This window comes from Hyperolius riggenbachi, chromosome 5, assembly GCF_040937935.1.
Source record: "Hyperolius riggenbachi isolate aHypRig1 chromosome 5, aHypRig1.pri, whole genome shotgun sequence".
NCBI classification, from domain to species: Eukaryota; Metazoa; Chordata; class Amphibia; order Anura; family Hyperoliidae; genus Hyperolius; species Hyperolius riggenbachi.
The window spans coordinates 318,781,477-318,799,837 of NC_090650.1; the positions used below are offsets into that span (position 1 = coordinate 318,781,477).

At 43.2% G+C, this 18,361-nt stretch overlaps 1 protein-coding gene across 3 annotated transcripts in view; it reads right to left on the reverse strand.

Moving 5' to 3' along the window:
- Window positions 1–17,369, reverse strand: part of CLUL1 (clusterin like 1) — a 65,533-nt gene extending 48,164 nt beyond the window's left edge. For 2 of the 3 annotated variants that reach the window (XM_068237231.1, XM_068237230.1), the window contains exons 1-3: window positions 17,262–17,369; window positions 16,822–16,930; window positions 2,407–2,527 (exon numbers count right to left, since the gene is read on the reverse strand). In XM_068237231.1, the coding sequence (XP_068093332.1) occupies window positions 2,407–2,527; window positions 16,822–16,866 (166 nt within the window). In that variant the 5' untranslated portion in view covers window positions 16,867–16,930; window positions 17,262–17,369. The remainder of the gene's footprint in view (window positions 1–2,406; window positions 2,528–16,821; window positions 16,931–17,261) is intronic. The other variant, XM_068237232.1, reaches the window with a different exon arrangement.
- Between the last annotated feature and the right edge of the window lie 992 nt (window positions 17,370–18,361).

Genomic DNA, 18,361 nt, shown 5'->3' on the forward strand with positions numbered 1-18,361 from the left:
TCCCCCAGCCTTCTTTTCTTGATTTGAACTAATTATCCATCTTCTATATCTTTTGTCAAATGATCTTGGGATTTTTCCCAAGTGAGTTTCTTGGATAAAACCTATATCTACTTTTTTCTAACAAATTCCTCTATAATTCTTCCTCTTTTACAGCCAGAATAAGCTCCTTTTACATTGATTGATTTTATTAGAAAATTCAAGCGTATAAAAATTACAAGAGGTAGAATAAGGGAATGGGTTTCAGGGGTAGAGACAAGGGGCGAACTGACTGATTTCCATTCTTCCACATTCATTCACATCCATAACCCAACACATCCATTTAAATCCATATCTGGAGAGGGACACCTCCCAGTGTCGACTTTGAGGTTATTTGAATAGACCTCTTTCTCCAGATGCCTTCTTTCGTATTCCTCAAAGGATTTTTAATTGAAGGCCCTGAATCTGGTAAGATTGTACCACCTGTCATTTCTTATATTATGCGCAATGCTCAGTCAAAGATTATTTTCCCTTCCCCATCCTCCTCCCCAGCAACACTCTGCCATGCAAAAACAAAGAGAAGAATAGAAAAAGCCACACCGGTCTGAAGAGAACTAGGCTACTGTTAACTTTATAACAATTTCGTCTTACATCTATACTACCTCCCATTCAGAGATCTCTATTTTTTGGAGGTCCAAGGCCTCTGTAAATCCTGCCAGTGGATCTCCATCTCTCAGTATTGCGGATCTATTGTCCAGTGAGCGAATCAGGGAGAGTGGGAACCCCCAATGGTATGTGCCTCCCTTCCTTCTAATCTCCTGCAGGAGAGGCTTAACCAACCTTTATCTTTCCATCGTCCTTTTAGAGAGGTCTTGAAACAATTCTATATTAAAGTCATTATATTTTATAGTACCTGTACTTCTTGCTTTTTTATCTTCTCCTTGACTTGGAACAGCAATAATTTGCAAAGGACATCAGCTCCTCCTCTTTTCTTTTGATGCAAACTATATGTTAATCCTGAGGATTCACTTACTTTTGCCATATGTATATCTGTTATTGGGTCACATTTTTCAATAAATACTTAAATTTTTTGTTTAATTTGTTTCCCTAGGTTTGGTTGATCTAATTTTAGGGGTCGTTTGAAAATTGGATGATGTTTTGGTCATATTTATATAAAATGTAGTAAATGTTAAATGGTTCCCAGGGCCGGCCCGCTCATGAGGCGGGGTGAAACTTTTGCCTCAGGCGGCAAATTTCCAGGGGCGGCAGTGCGGCACCCGCCCGTCCGTGGGTGCGGGGAGCCGGCCCGCCGAGCTGGAGGGGTAGCTGGCAGGACGGGGGTATTGGGCCAGCGGCGGGGAGGGGGGTCGGACCCCCCCCTCCCTCGCCTGGGTCCCCGTCCTCCGCTCCCTTCCAGCCTAAATAGATGCAGCCGAAGTGTAAGAGGCACGGGCGGGGAGGACACTCACCTCCTCCTCGCTCCAGCGTGCTCTCCACTGACATCACTTCCTGCAGGACGCTGCAGGAAGTGACGTCAGTGGAGCGCACGCTAGGAAGAGGTGAGTGTCTTCCCCGCCCGTGCCTCTTACACTTCGGCTGCGTCTATTTAGGCTGGAAGGGAGCGGAGGACGGGGACCCAGGCGAGGGAGGGGGGGGGGGTCCGACCCCCCTCCCCGCCGCTGGCCCAATACCCCCGTCCTGCCAGCTACCCCTCCAGTTCAGCGGCCCCCCAGAGCGCGCCCCCCCCCCCTCTCGGGGGGGGGGGGGAAGGGGCGGCGGTGGCAATTTTTTTAAAATTTGCCTCAGGCGGCAAAAAGTCTAGGGCCGGCCCTGATGGTTCCTAAACTTTCAAGCATCGCTGTATCCCTACGGTTAATTTGGTAGATGCTGTTGGTTGTTGATAGATCTCTTTCTAATAAAAGGTTTGTTTTAGATCATGTTTTGGACAAACTGCACATGAATATATTTTGCCTATAGTGAAGCTCAGAAATACAGCTGTGCATTGCCACATTATAAACAGGCGGTATACTGTATATGTATGGTGATGCTAAGCAGGCCTCAAAGGAAATGTTGCATAAGTATTATTATTATTATTGTTTTGGTTAGTTACACATTGCTGTGGGGAATATTTGACATTTTGAACACGGCTATAACTGCAGACTATGAGTCTGTTAAGCAATCATTGAGAAACCTCCTACACAAAGACAGCAATAGGAGAAAGTAACATTTAGCAGTGGTCTTATTGCGTGCAGATCTCTGTTGACACAAGGCAGCAGGATTTGCCTTAATTTTAGAACTTATTTTATACAAAGTACTTCTTGTGTTTAAACATTCCAGAATCTAGGACAGGGACATTGTTTTAGCTCATTATTATAAAGTAATATACTCCACACTTTGTAATGATAATTAAGGCATTGTAAAAAAAATTACCTTTAAGTTTCTTGCTTTGGGAACTCGCCTCTAATTCTGCCAACACTGGAACAGTTTGATGGTATTTCCAACATAGCAGAAACGTTGACAGTACAAGTAAATACTTCATACCTGATAATAACTGAAAGCATAATTATAAGTTAATGGTAATTACCACAAGTATCATTACTGCCATGGGTACAATACCATACTTAAACAGTACCAAACCTGCTTTTGGTCAAATAAAGAAAAATGTTAATAATCTGTTTCCATTAAGGGTGAATCCTTCACAATATGGAAGGTGACATTGCTAAATTATTTTGAAAATTGCGTCTTCCCTGACTTTTATTATGCTGATCCTACTCTAATACATTTTAAATGGGACAAGCATGCAGCAACAAAATGGTAATTAGGAGTCTCCATATGTATCTCTCTGCCTGCACTTATGGTAGGGAAAATTCAACGTATTTCCTGTCCTGGTGACACTGGACAATAAAGCAATCACATGGTGTCGCAACAAAATCTATGTGTGAGGGTTAGGAATAAGTAAGTAATCAGTGGCAAATAAAATTATCTTTAATGTTAATTTCATGACTTGCAATTGAGGCAGACAGACATAGAGCTGCTGATCAATTAGCTATTACTTTATTAACCGGCAGCTAGAGACTTTTAATTAGCTGGGTTTAAACCCTTCACTGTCTCCGTGGAAGCTTGTATGCCAGGAGTAATGATGCAAATCTGCAAATTACGATTACGCAAATTCTGCGTAACTAAAGATTGCGGGAACGATCTCCACGGTCAGCGCGCCACGTGTACGCTGACAGAGGAGATCTCCCACAAACGCTCACACAGAGGAGCCCAGTAATGGAATACACCTGGGGAGGAACAAATCCAGCCAGCAGGTGGAGCTGTGGAGCACAGCAAGACAAATCCCCTGAACCATCCACAGATGACAGACAGAAATTGCACAAAGCGAATGCAGCGATGAGCAATATAATAACAGAACAGGAACAAATCTACCACAGATCAGATGAATGTCTGTCAAACTGATAGCAGACTTCGAGGAAACAGACATTCATTCACAGAGCATCCACAGATGCCAGACAGAAATTGCCCAATGCGAACGCAGCAATGAGCAATACATTAACAGGAACAGGAACAGATCTACCACCGATCAGATGAATGTCTGTCAAACTGATTTGAGGAAACAGACATTCATTCACAGAGAATCCGCAGATGCCAGACAGAAATTGCCCAATGCGGAAGCAGCAATGAGCAATACAAAAAGTACAGGATATAACAAGTCAGTATACTTTATTTCTTGTGAGAAATACACGTGTTTAGTGCACAGTAAAGTGTCGAACGCCACCAAGGCGGTAAGCCCCAGTGGGAGGAGCCCACTGGTGGCAGAATATTCAAACAAACAGAAGTTGAACACACTAATACAATAATGAAAATAACAAAGAAGCGCCAGTATGTGTATATATTGGCAATGAACCAATATATATCGCAAAACCAACAAAAATAACAAATTTTGCTAAGTGTGAACTCCCCGGTTTCCTCCCGGGTCCATTCACACACGGAACGGACTACGGTCTGAGAGCTATCACAAAGTATTTACAATATACTTATAAGAAATAACCTCACCAGTGGCAAGGCCCCACTGGTGAGTGAGAATAGTCAGGAACAAGCAAAAAGTCAATTACAATATACATGATAATATACAAATATAACTCTAGCTATGTGCAAATAGGCCGGGGTCCTGCCGGGTTCAATGCACTAGGATCTAACTAAAGTCTGACCCAGGACTTGCAGTCCAAAGACTAGCAAAATGTTGGACGGGGAGGCAGACTCAGGAAGTGACTTTTATGGATTAACAACACACCAATCAGAGAGAAGCATGCAAAAGGACAAAGCAGCCATCTGCATTCACTTAGCCTGCATCTCATAAGTTCATGCATCCCCATGCAAACAACATAGCAATTCAGAATAGCAGACCACTCCACAATGGAATGCAAATGAAATGCAAATGGACAATTCATTCATTGTGAATGTCAGAAAATCTCTGCAAACAGCAGGCAACATAGTCTGGCTGCAGTAGTGTCTGAAGACAAAACAGACCTCACAGAGGAGATCATTACAGTAACATTTTTCAATTAAAGCCATATGGGTACTTATCCGTCAGCCGGGCGCATCCGGCAGGTGGCGCTAATTACTATTCCCCCTCCAGGCCGACATGGATAGTAGGGAAAGATGTAACTCTGGTGGAGTTTTGTCGCCACCTAGAGGATGCGACCGGCTAACGGATAAGTACCGCCATATGTAATTACAATTTAGAAATTCAGGTAATTTTGCATAGATTCTTGTCGACTTTAGCAGTTAATGGCAAAGCCCCAATGCATGCCATCAGCAACAAAATTGCTATGTATGTTAAAGGCAATAGTGGAAAGAAGTCAAAAAGAAGGAAAAGTGTTTTTTATTTACCGAGTTTAAAAAACTTTTTTTTTTTTGAGGCTGGATTCACAGTGGGACTTTGTGTTGTAATGCGACGTTAAAGTCACAACGCAGCATTACAACAAAACCCAAAAAAAGGTATTAACTCCTCATTACCATCACATACAGTAGGTACAATAAAGCATACAGGCAATGAAAAGTATGCTTTTCTGTACTTGGGACCGTGTACTTCTTAGAGGTAACAACCTGCACTAGTGTGTTACCATAACGGTACACGTTGCAATGCAACGCTAATGTCGCACTGTGAACGCCCCATAGGATTAGCATTGCAGTGCGGTAAGCTGCGCTTATAAGAGTTTATAACGCAGCTCCACAACGTCCCACTGTGAATGCAGACTCAATGTTTAAAATCGATTTTCTAAAAGTCAACATTTTTTTTTACATTTTTCTCACACATTTGGGTGACGACAGTATGTATGGGGGCTTTGCTCTTTACTACTAAAGTTGGCATGAAATTACACGTAATTGCAAAATTATGGGTCCTGATTACAGTTAGAAACAAAATTATATATATTTTTTTTTTTGCATTATGATTTTGCATTGTAAGTGTGAATTATGATGTGAATTTATGATTATGCGAAATTTGTGCTCAACACTACTTTTTTTGTTCATGAACCGGGATTTCGACACAACAACTTGCACTCACCTAAAGGATTATTAAGAACATCTGTTCAATTTCTCATTAATGCAATTATCTTATCAACCAATCACATGGCAGGTTATTTAACGCATTTAGGGGTGTGGTCCTGGTCAAGACAATCTCCTGAACTCCAAACTGAATATCATAATGGGAAAGAAAGGTGATTTAAGCAATTTTGAGCGTGGCATGGTTGTTGGTGCCAGACGGGCCGGTCTGAGTATTTCACAATCTGCTCAGTTACTGGGATTTTCATGCACAACCATTTCTAGGGTTTACAGAGAATGGTGTGAAAAGGGAAAAACATCTAATATGCGGCAGTCCTGTGGGCAAAAGTGCCTTGTTGATGCTAGAGGTTAGAGGAGAATGTGCCAACTGATTCAAGCTGATAGAAGAGCAACATTGACTGAAATAACCACTCGTTACAACCTAGGTATGCAGCAAAGCATTTGTGAAGACACAACACGCACAACCTTGAGGCGGATGGGCTACAACAGCAGAAGACCGCACCGGGTACCACCCATCTCCACTACAAATAGGAAAAAGAGGCTACAATTTGCATGCGCTCACCAAAATTGTACAGTTGAAGACTGGAAAAATGTTGCCTGGTCTGATGAGTCTCGATAGAGTCAGAATTTGTCATAAACAGAATGAGAAAATGGATCCATCATGGCTTGTTACCACTGTGCAGGCTGGTGGTGGTGTAATGGTGTGGGGGATGTTTTACTTGGCTTACTTTAGGCCCCTTTGTGCCAATTAGGCATCGTTTAAATGCCACGGGCTACCTGAGCATTGTTTCTGACCATGTCCATCCCTTCATGACCACCATGTACCCATCCTCTGATGAATGGCTATTCCAGCAGGATAATGCACCATGTCACAAAGCTCCAATCATTTCAAATTGGTTTCTTGAACATGACAATGAGTTCACTGTACTAAAATGGTCCCCACAGTCACCAGATCTCAACCCAGTAGAGCATCTTTGGGATGTGATGGAACTGGAGCTTCAAGCCCTATCAATATGAGCCAACATTTCTAAAGAATGCTTTCAGCACCTTGTTGAATCAATGCCACATAGAATTAAGGCAGTTCTGAAGGTGAAAGTGGGTCAAACACTGTATTAGTATGATGTTGTAACGATTGTGGAATTCTCTCCGTGGTCAGTGCACAGGACGCGCGCTGACACTGCGGAAATCCTCCACAAGCGTATAATTTGAGAGAACCCAGCAAAAGGTGCAACACCCCTGTAGAGGGAGATTCCTGTCGGCAGATGGAGCTGTGGAGTGCAGAGGAACAGATCCTCTGCCCTGCCACAGACGCCAGACAGGAATTGTACGAAGGGAAGAACGCAGGGTAAGATAGCCCTTAAAGAGAGAGAGTAAAGCGACAGAGTGTATGTGTGTCCACCAATCTAGTCGCCACCCAGCGATGATGAACACACAACCATGAAAATCAGGTGAGAAGGCAATCGCCAGGGATGGCGATTGCTAACAGCGACACAAGACTAAATAAGCGCAGAGGAGAATTGTATGTATGTTCACCAATCTAGTCGCCAACCTGCGACGGTGGACATACAACAGAGGAAACCAAGTGAGAACGCAATCGCAAGAGAAGCGACTGCGAATGAGAATGAGCACAGGGACAGAATGTATGTGTGTACACCAATCTAGTCGCCAACCCGCGACGGTACACACAACAGCAGATACGAAGTAGGAACGCAATCGCGAGAGAGGCGATTGCTAGAGGTGACACAAGGCTAAAGCAAGACAGGGCACCAGAGTAGCAAAGGCACAGCAAATCATACAATGAGAAGATAAGGAAAATAACAAACGCTAACTAAATGCGAACACCGCACTCATTCGCAACAGCGAACGCGTTTACAGCGCGATCTCCGCATGTTAAGCACAACAGAGACAAGCACGCCTAACTAACCACCGACAGACAAACACGAAACAGAGGACGCGAGCGCTTGCTTAACGGTTACCTCACCGAGCCTCCAGCAAGCGTTCGTATCAGACAAGACAGATAAACGAAAACAGGAATAAGTGAGAGATACGATCCACCGCTCTTCCGCCAGAGCGAGTGCGATCTAAATAGGGAAACAGAGTTAGCAGGATCCACTGCTCATTCTGCCAGAGCGAGTGTGATCCAAGTAAAGAAACAGAGGTAGCAGGATCCACTGCTCTTTCCGCCAGAGCAAGTGCGATCCAAGTAAAGCAACAGAGCTAGCAGGATCCACTGCTCTTTCCGCCAGAGCACGTGCGATCCAAGTAAAGCAACAGAGCTTAGCAAGATCCACTGCTCTTTCCGCCAGAGCGAGTGTGATCCAAGTATAGAAACAGAAGGAGCTACCAGTAGCAACCGCTGCTCTGGTAAGCACCCAACAGACAGAAAGAACAGGCAATACAAATATACAACCTGACTGAACTAGAGGGGTGTCTAATACAGCCCCCAGAATTACTCTAAGTTAGCTAACAATCCAACAGAGAAGGCTGACACTCCAGGAGTGTGTTACAAACCGTTATGACCAGCGAAGCCTTCTGGTCAGCAGCAGGCTTTTATACGCGTACATTTGAAATCGGCGCCGGTAGACTTGGGCGCAGGATACAGCGTTATATAGCTGATCCTGCTTCTGCACAAGTCCGGGCCGATTTAATTACTATTCCCCCTCCAGGCCGACATGGATAGTAGGGAAATGAAATAATTCGGCTTCCAGCGATTGCTGGAGGCCGAATTATTATGTTTTTAAGCAACTTCGGCTCTGTCTTCTGACGGAGCCGACGTTACTCACTGAGCACTTCAATAGGAATGATTCCTATTGAAGTCTATGGAGGTGCCGGCTGCGCCCAAATCTAGCAGCGCTGAAAAGCACTGCTCCGTTTTATACTGCCAGCCCTCCAACGAGACAGCTGAGCAATTTGCATGTATGCAAATTCCTCAGCAAAGCAACTCTGAAAGTTGCAAGATGAAGCCAGGTCTCTTTTCCAGAGACCTGCATCTCTCAGACATAAGGAATGGTCAAACAGCTGGCTGCCTGTGCAGCCAGCTGAGCGGATCATTACAGTACCCCTTCCCCCTCTAGGGACGGATTCCAGGCGTCCCTCAAAACTAGTATTTCCACAAAACTCTAACTGAAAACTCATGAAGGTCGGGACAGCCCGACAAGGCCCAATTCCAGAGTCAGTCCACCCGAAACCGACCTCATCGGAAGCAGAAGCCACTGAAACATGCCCATCAGTACTACAAGTCTCAGTGTAACACTCATCAGGACTGTGAATGCCAGAGAAGAAGCCATCGACACCCTCCAGACAATACCCACCACCTTCCAGGGAGCGCCCGAAAACACCAAACCTGCCACAATACCTGTTCGAAGTGTCCCTTTCAACACCAAAGCCATTGTTGATCTTATCCAGGGTACCAAGCAAAATTTCTCCCGGAATCTCCCAGAACCCTTTGAAGCTCCGCAGAGATCCCAAGAGGCCAGAACGCTCACCAGGCTCACATGGAGGACTACCAAGAACCCCTATGGAACCTATGATTATTCTGGATTCAGAATTACCAGGACACCCATCAAGATCAGGACTTTCAGGGACCACTTCTGGGCATGCAAGCAGGCAGGCAATATAAGAGCATGTCTCCACCGAGGAAGCATCTGAGCATGCTGGTAACCGAGGCACACTTGGGCTTTCTGGGTCACAGAGCACATTGGGGTACACCAGCACAGGAGAAACCTCAGGACATGTCGGGGAACTGCCAACCTCAGAGTCCGACATGACAAGATCAAAACCAGAACCGGGCAGAAAATCATCACGAGTAGAGGTCACAGGTATTGGTCTTTCAAAAGAAGACTCGGACTTAAATTCAGAAATTTCTGTGACTGTAATATCATCATTGACTACACATGAGTGGAGCTCCACCAGAGCTGCAAAGGTAGTCAGTACAACAGCAATGCCCACTGAAGTGGGCAAAACCTCAGACGGATCGGGGGGGGGGGGGCAGGAGGCATCTCCTAAAGATTCTGCACCCTCTGGGAGCCAGTCGGAGACCCCCAGATCAACAGGAAAAGGCTCAGGAGCATCTTTTCCCAAGTTCTCTGACACAGAAATCACGGATTCTGAACTATCCATGTTACAGGGCAAAACATCAGATACATTTTGTGGACATAGCAAATGTCCCAGGGATAGTTCTACAATCCGCTGAGACTGAATTTTATCTTCATGAACAGGATGCACGGGAATCTTTACGGGGACACTCACTGATTCCCTAACTCTAATCTTACTGTACACAGGGTTCTGCATAGCAGTTAAACTAGACTGTAATTTCAAAATGGCAGAAAAACAGGTGAGAATGGTAGCAATACCTTGACGAGCCTCTAGGGTCACCACAGGAGATTCTGACTCATCCAGAGTACAGGGTGGAGAGTTAGCACCTGCCTCTGAGCAAGAAAGGGACTCACAAATGTCAGTGCGATTGAACATCATATTGTTATTCATGGTACAGGGCAGGGTCAGAGAAACCTTCTCTGGACAAGGCAAAGATTCCCCAGTAACAGATTCGCAAAACCAAAGCGCTGTCTCACCCTTAGACTCGGCTAACAATGACGAATCCGAGGAGACAGAACGCAAAATTTGTGAATCCAAGATCGCTTTAGGTTGTGAAACTGACGCTTCCATAGCGCAAACCTCCGCAATCTGCAGACCAGACTGTAAAGTGTTCAGGACAGACACACTGGAGCAACTGTCATCAGGCAGCAGGCCTTTACAGGTGTGAACAGAGTGAGGCATAGGTTCAGTAGCAGAAGAAATTGCGACAACAACCGGAGAAACTTTATTGGACATATTAATCTTACTTTTGATGCTGCATAGTTTAGGAATTTTCCCCATAGCAGGGTCATAGATGGAAGATCTTAAAGATCTGTTTTTAAATGACAAGGGATACCACATAGCTTTGAGAAAACTGACGCATTCATGTTGATCACAATCTGCAGGAACATCTGAGAAACAGGCATTACATCGCACCGATTCAGACTGCACCCAGTCAGGAGAGAATCTTTCAGGATTTGCACAGGGACCAACCACAGTGGTACACCCATTCATTTCAGATCGCACAATGTCTGAACTCACATGCTTTACCCCAGAAAGGCAGGAACAATCATCCAATAATGATGTCTCTTTATTGGAATCAATTGATTGGTGTGTGTGCAACTCATCCAAAATCGTCTGCCACACACACATCACTGGATCCACAAAACATTTGTCACACTCAGCAGAATCTATCAAAGTGTACACGGAATTTATACAAGCGTTTAGCGTCTCTGCGCTTTCTGCAATATAGAAATCGCAAAACGCCTTCCAATCCATCTCGAATTCCTCAACCAAAGCTCCAATATCCCAGGGAGCAAATGGGGGCTCAAACAACCCGGTATCTAAGTAGCTCCCATACGGGTTGGGGTCAGGAATATGCATAGACTTTCTTACTCCTTTAATATAGAAAACAATTCTGCCTATTAAAGGATCCACAAAAGCTTTTGATTGGGGTGATAAACCCGGAGACTGAGCAACATCATTGTCAACATCTATAGGGAGTGTTTTATTCAGATGCTTGCGGTTTTTAGTTTTTCCCTTTTTAGCAACTTTGCATATCTGCTGTTTAAATGCAAGAGAGATCTCAAGGCAGTTCTCTTGCATCTGCTTAGAACCTGAAGTGGCAACAGAAACATTGAACGGATTGTCATACTGAATGGTTTTGCACATTTCAGACTTGACAGAAATAACCTCCTTATTTGTAGTTTCTATGGGCAACGGATTTTTTGGCTGAAAAGCCGAATCAGCAGACTGGCCTGCAAGCACCCACTCATTAGCATATGGTAACTAGTGAGAGGTGTTGCATAAACCAATCTGATCAGCATCTTGCACTGCAGGAAAAAACTCATAGAAATAGCCTGGCATGGGAATTCTAAGCTTACGAGAGAACACATGAGCCAGAAACCTGCGAGGGTTATGTCTCAGATTCTTGTGTCTGGCATACTCATCAGCTCACATAAACAGATCCCCTTGGAAAAGATTGTAAACAATCTGACCACTCCAAGTGGAAATATTGGTGGCCTGAAATTCAGGATTTGCCAAAAATCTGGAACATTCTGATATGAACTCATCTCTGGTTTCAGAGTCCAGTATCTTAAACCTCTTAAAGATACAGGACCCATATTCGACCAAATCGTACAAATCGGAAAACCCCTCTACACTGGGAATTTCGGTTTGGCTGGTCATACTGTAACGATTGTGGAATTCTCTCCGTGGTCAGCGCACAGGACGCGCGCTGACACTGCGGAAATCCTCCACAAGCGTATAATTTGAGAGAACCCAGCAAAAGGTGCAACACACCTGTAGAGGGAGATTCCTGTCGGCAGATGGAGCTGTGGAGTGCAGAGGAACAGATCCTCTGCCCTGCCACAGACGCCAGACAGGAATTGTACGAAGGGAAGAACGCAGGGCAAGATAGCCCTTAAAGAGAGAGAGTAAAGCGACAGAGTGTATGTGTGTCCACCAATCTAGATGCCACCCAGCGACGATGAACACACAACCATGAAAATCAGGTGAGAAGGCAATCGCAAGGGATGGCGATTGCTAACAGCGACACAAAACTGAATAAGCACAGAGGAGGATTGTATGTATGTCCACCAATCTAGTCGCCAACCTGCGATGGTGGACATACAACAGAGGAAATCAAGTGAGAACGCAATCGCAAGAGAAGCGACTGCGAATGAGAATGAGCACAGGGACAGAATGTATGTGTGTGCACCAATCTAGTCGCCAACCCGCGACGGTGCACACACAACAGCAGATACAAAGTAGGAACGCAATCGCGAGAGAGGCGATTGCCAGAGGTGACACAAGGCCAAAGCAAGACAGGGCACGAGAGTAGCAAAGGCACAGCTAATCATACAATGAGAAGATAAGGAAAATAACAAACGCTAACTAAATGCGAACACCGCACTCATTCGCAACAGCGAACGCGTTTACAGCGCGATCTCCGCATGTTAAGCACAACAGAGACAAGCACGCCTAACTAACCACCGACAGACAAACACGAAACAGAGGACGCGAGCGCTTGCTTAACGGTTACCTCACCGAGCCTCCAGCAAGCGTTCGTATCAGACAAGACAGATAAACGAAAACAGGAATAAGTGAGAGATACGATCCACCGCTCTTCCGCCAGAGCGAGTGCGATCTAAATAGGGAAACAGAGTTAGCAGGATCCACTGCTCTTTCCGCCAGAGCGAGTGTGATCCAAGTAAAGCAACAGAGTTAGCAGGATCCACTGCTCTTTCCACCAGAGCAAGTGCAATCCAAGTAAAGCAACAGAGCTTAGCAAGATCCACTGCTCTTTCCGCCAGAGCGAGTGTGATCCAAGTATAGAAACAGAAGGAGCTACCAGTAGCAACCGCTGCTCTGGTTAGCACCCAACAGACAGACAGAACAGGCAATACAAATATACAACCTGACTGAACTAGAGGGGTGTCTAATACAGCCCCCAGAATTACTCTAAGTTAGCTAACAATCCAACAGAGAAGGCTGACACTCCAGGAGTGTGTTACAAACCGTTATGACCAGCGAAGCCTTCTGGTCAGCAGCAGGCTTTTATACTGCCAGCCCTCCAACGAGACAGCTGAGCAATTTGCATGTATGCAAATTCCTCAGCAAAGCAACTCTGAAAGTTGCAAGATGAAGCCAGGTCTCTTTTCCAGAGACCTGCATCTCTCAGACATAAGGAATGGTCAAACAGCTGGCTGCCTGTGCAGCCAGCTGAGTGGATCATTACAGATGTTCATAATAATCCTTTAGGTGAGTGTAAGTTTTCTTTATAGATGTTTCTGTCCTTGTGAAGTCATTTACTTCCTGTCTAAGCCCATACTCACCTATGCATGATACTTTTTGTAGGAACCTGGTATAGACAAGGCAGGTGCTAATTAACCTTTTTGTCCCTAACATAGACAGCGATGTACAGTAAACTACTAATGTTAACAACTTCTGGATCCTTGTTACATGCAGGGCCGGTTCTAGACCTTTTGCTACCTGAGGCAAACTTGTGAGGATGCGCCCCCCCCCCATTTGGAATGATCGCACAGCACCCAACAATTTACTCTGCTTCAATTAATGTTCTCACATGACATGCTGCAGCTCAATACAGCACAATGGCTGGCTGTGAATCTTGTTCTCTTTCTGCTCTGTCTACATGCTGTTAGTGTAAACACAGTACAAAAATGCTGCCCCTGTAATCTCTGCTGCCTAATGCAAATGTCTCACCTTGCCTCATGAGAGAACCGTCCCTGGCTACATGTACAGTATATACACCCCTGAAAACTTTACTTCAAGACCAGGGGCATATATATTATATATATATATATATATATATATATATATATATATATATATATATATATATATATATATATATATATATATATATATATATATATATATATATATGCACTGCAGTGTTTTTGCCCCCTGCGCCCCAGCCATGCATTGAACGATGAATGCGAACATGTGTTCCCAAAGCTGATCAACGTGGTCATTCATAAAATGTTTGTTTTGTCATTTTAGCTATGTCCCTATTTAATCTACAATAACCTTATCCCTACTTATGACACCTAAATGAAATATATATAATTTTCTTCAAGACTAACTATGCTGTCAGTGTATGGCATTTTTACCCTCGAACAATTTTATTTTCTATTCATTTTAATAGGAAAAAAATACAAAAAAGACATTATTTCTCAGTTTTACCAATTCCAGTTTAAAAATAAAAGGCGCTATTGTAGAGAAAAAAACACATTTTCACAAGTTATGGTAAAGATGGTTGATTCTGAAATAATGCTACAGTGTGTATTTTTCACTATGAACTAAGAAAATGCAAGTATTTTTAATGGTAAAAATCAATCTTATTGGCTCAGCAAACATATATTCACTTTCACCAATTAGTGCTGCAGCAGATAGTGCCGGAGGTTTTGCACAGGAGCAAGCCCAATCGTGCACAGTTGTGCTTCAGCTTCACGACTTATATCTACGTCCTCATGGCGTAGATGAAGTCACAGAGGATGTAGATATACTGTAGTGGTGAAAAAAGTGGTTAAAGTGGATCGGAGATGAAAAACTAACTATAACAAGTAACTTGTTTATGTATCTTATCTTAAGTTTACATAGTTTACACAGCAAATCTACCTGCATACAGCAGTTTATGACTATTTATTCCTGTGATACAAGAGCGGCCATGTTCTGTTTGTCACATTACACACAGACAAGCTGATCTGTATCTCCAGCCCTCAGCCTGTGAAAACTTCACTCCCTTCTCCTTCTCACTCCTCCCCTCTGCCTCTGAAATCTCTGGCTAGTAACCTCCTTCTCCTCCTGCCCAGACTGAGCTCCCATAAGCCCTTGCTGTGGGCTTATGGGAGCTCAAAGTGCTTTAGTTTATAGGGAATTTGAGTATTAAAACAAAAAAAGTATTTGGCTAGAAGAATGCCCTATAAACTATATTCAATTCAATTCACTTTTCAATTCAATTCACTTTATTCTCATTGTGTAACACAACGAAATTACTTAAGTTGCATATATGAAAGGAACACAATTATGCAAAGAGTAAAAGTTTATCTCGGATCCACATTACCGCAAATACAGAAGCGCTGATAATGGACAGTTTATTCAGGCAGTGCCTGGATTATATTTCTGTATATGTGATGGGTTGATCTAATGATCTTTTTTGTAATTTGAATTTTAAGTAGTTTCTGGTCAGACAGGAATTGTGGAAACTCTACCAAATTGTCAGAGGCAGCTACAATAACACTTTTTGTACAGTGGGAAAGATAATCTTTGACTAGTTTTGATTGGTGTACTGGAATGGTGTGCGTGTGTGTCTATGAATGCGCAATATGGTGGGGGTAAGTCATGCTGTGTTTTACAATTTTTACTACGATATTAAAAAATGTTAAAAGGGGCAAATAGGGTACGGGATATCAACAACCTCTTATTGGCCTGTCTCACCCATAAAGTACAATGATGCTAGTAAATTGAGTATAGGGAGCTCTAGGCTGGTTATAGAAAAATACAAATGTATTTTTCTATAACCAGCCTAGAGCTCCCTATACTCAATTTACTAGATATTAAAAAATGTTTACAAAAAGAAATGTTAAAAATAACAAGACTAACTCTAGGTTAAGTTTACAATATGTACTTTGCGTAAGGCACACGTTATAATGCATGTTTAACGCAGCGCACATTAAAACACCCACGTTATTTTTATAGCATGGACAGATGCTCACAGTACATAGTTACATAGTTACATAGTTATTTTGGTTGAAAAAAGACATACGTCCATCAAGTTCAACCAGAAGAAAATACAGTATCAGTAGAAAATACATTATCATAGGGATGCTCAACTCCAGTCCTCAAGCGCCAGTGTTTAGGATGGACAGAAAAATGGAGAAATGTTCTCTACTTGATGAACCGCACCTTTCCTGATTCGGTCCCATCAATTAATTTGAGCTGCGCCAAAAGTACTCGAGGCACCTCAGCTCTTGAGGACTGGAGTTGGACATGCCTGCGTCAGCATAACGTTATCCATTACAATGCAGAGATGTGAACATGAAAAATCTATGGGCAGTGAGTTCACATACAGTAACGTGTTTGTTCGCAGGGGGTTGATGCTCTAACTGGTGGTAATATTGCCATGCACAGACAGCACACACACAGCAATATCACAATTACTACTTGAGTAATACAAACGTTGCTTTGGTAATGCTTGTCACAAATGCGTTACCATTAGTAATGCTCGTTATAGCAACGTTCGTGCTACTCAAGTACTGCGGGTCGCACTAATATTGTAACTCGTGGTACATGCATGGCAATATTACCCGCTAGTTAGTTTACCAGGCTCAGTGTGAACTGATTGTTTTACTGCATTAATTAACTTTCACTTGAGCATCGCAAGCATTCAATTGGATCAGCCAGTAAAGTGCATGCAATGCAGAGTTTCAGTACTTTTTGCATTGAAAGAAGCCTACGGTGTCTTGCGTAACTAAACATAAAAAGATGTGACAGAAAGTTCTGTGGCTACTATAGGTTTGAACTTCCCATATGGAGAAGGACAACATCTATGGAAAAGACTTGAGATTGGAATTATATAGTCCTATATAATCTGAGTAACAGATGGGAAGATTTATGAAAACTCAAGAGAACAAAAAGAGGCTTGTAGCAAATAACAATAAATCAGATGATAACTCTGACCTGCATTTTTAAGAAGAATGAGTCAAGGGAATCTATCTGCAACATATATCCGCAACACTTCCATTTGCTTCGCTCCGATTTTAATGAAATCCTCCTGACAGAGATTTAGCTGCATCAGATGGACCGGACCAGATCAATAGTTGATAGAAATACAGATGGGGAGATAGATAAACATTAGGATGATAATGCTAATATAACAATGATGATAATAATAACAGTAACCAGCAGCCACAAACAAATTGAAGTACAACAAGGCTGAACCACACAATGCTTGTAAAGATGGGTTGAGCACCCATGGCATTCAGTGCATATTAGATTACATTAAACATGTAAACTGTAAACATAGGCACGGACTTATAGTCATCTATTTTAATTCATGTTTATAACAACAGTAATCTCTATGCCCCTGTCACATTATTATAAAGCTACTACACTCTTACCAGTAATATATGGAGAATTGGCACATCAGCTTAGCTGTGAAATTAGTAAAAGCTTGTAAAACAACACAGCATGCTGACATGTTTCTCGTTGACAGTTGGATGTATCCTCTTCAGTGCTCTGAAGTACCCAGGATTCTGTGCTGCGACTTATCCCATGACTTGCTTGTTAATCTGTTTAACAGAATGTGAAGTGATTAGGCAAATGGACCTTCGCCATCCCATGCCACTCCAATAATCCTTTTTACCTTGAAGGAAAAATGAAGACACTTGGATGTGTCCAGATTTTTTTGACCATTCTGCTCCCTTCTCCATCACTGGAGTAGACACTGTGTTACACACTTGTGTGTCCAGATATGGATATAAATCAGTATTATGAAAAAAAGGGAGGTGGCACCAATATTTATCGCTGATGTTTGGTGTTTTACTTTTACTTAGTATATCTGCAATATAATATAAAGTACAGTAGTTTTAATATCCTGCATTTGTCATATCATTCATCCTCTTTGATGCTGAAATTTCAGTTTTAAATGCTTATTTAGGCATCAGCCTATGAGGCATTAGACTATGAGAGCCGATTGCTCTTGTGCCTCCCGGGGACAGCCGAGTGACACCGGTGCCTGTCCCTAGTACATCGCTGCCGTAGATCGCAGCGTTGTACAATGTAAATAGACAGCGGTTTCCCCGCATAACAGTCTCCTAGTGGTGACCTAGCAGAGCTCCGTCATTCAAATGGGGGTGTGCGCAGTCTAGATACAGTGCCTACCTGGGTAAGTATGGCTCCGCCTGCACAGCAAGTCAAAACCACTCATGCACGATCGGCTCCATGATACTGCATGGTTGCAGAACAGCAAGAAGAAGAGGAGTGTGGTGCAAGGCTTTTTAAGGTAGTTTGGAGGGAGGCACAGTTAGTAAGGTATTAAGTAGGGGCAAGCTTTGTGCTAGAGAAATGACTCAAATTGGATTACTGTCTGTTAGGGTAGATGGGAGGGGCAATTTTTGTAATTTTATGGTGATAAGAATAAGGCTGATAGCTGTGCACTCCGTCTACCTTGTGATATACATTTTCGGTTTATTCAAACAAAACGATCAAATTGAATGAA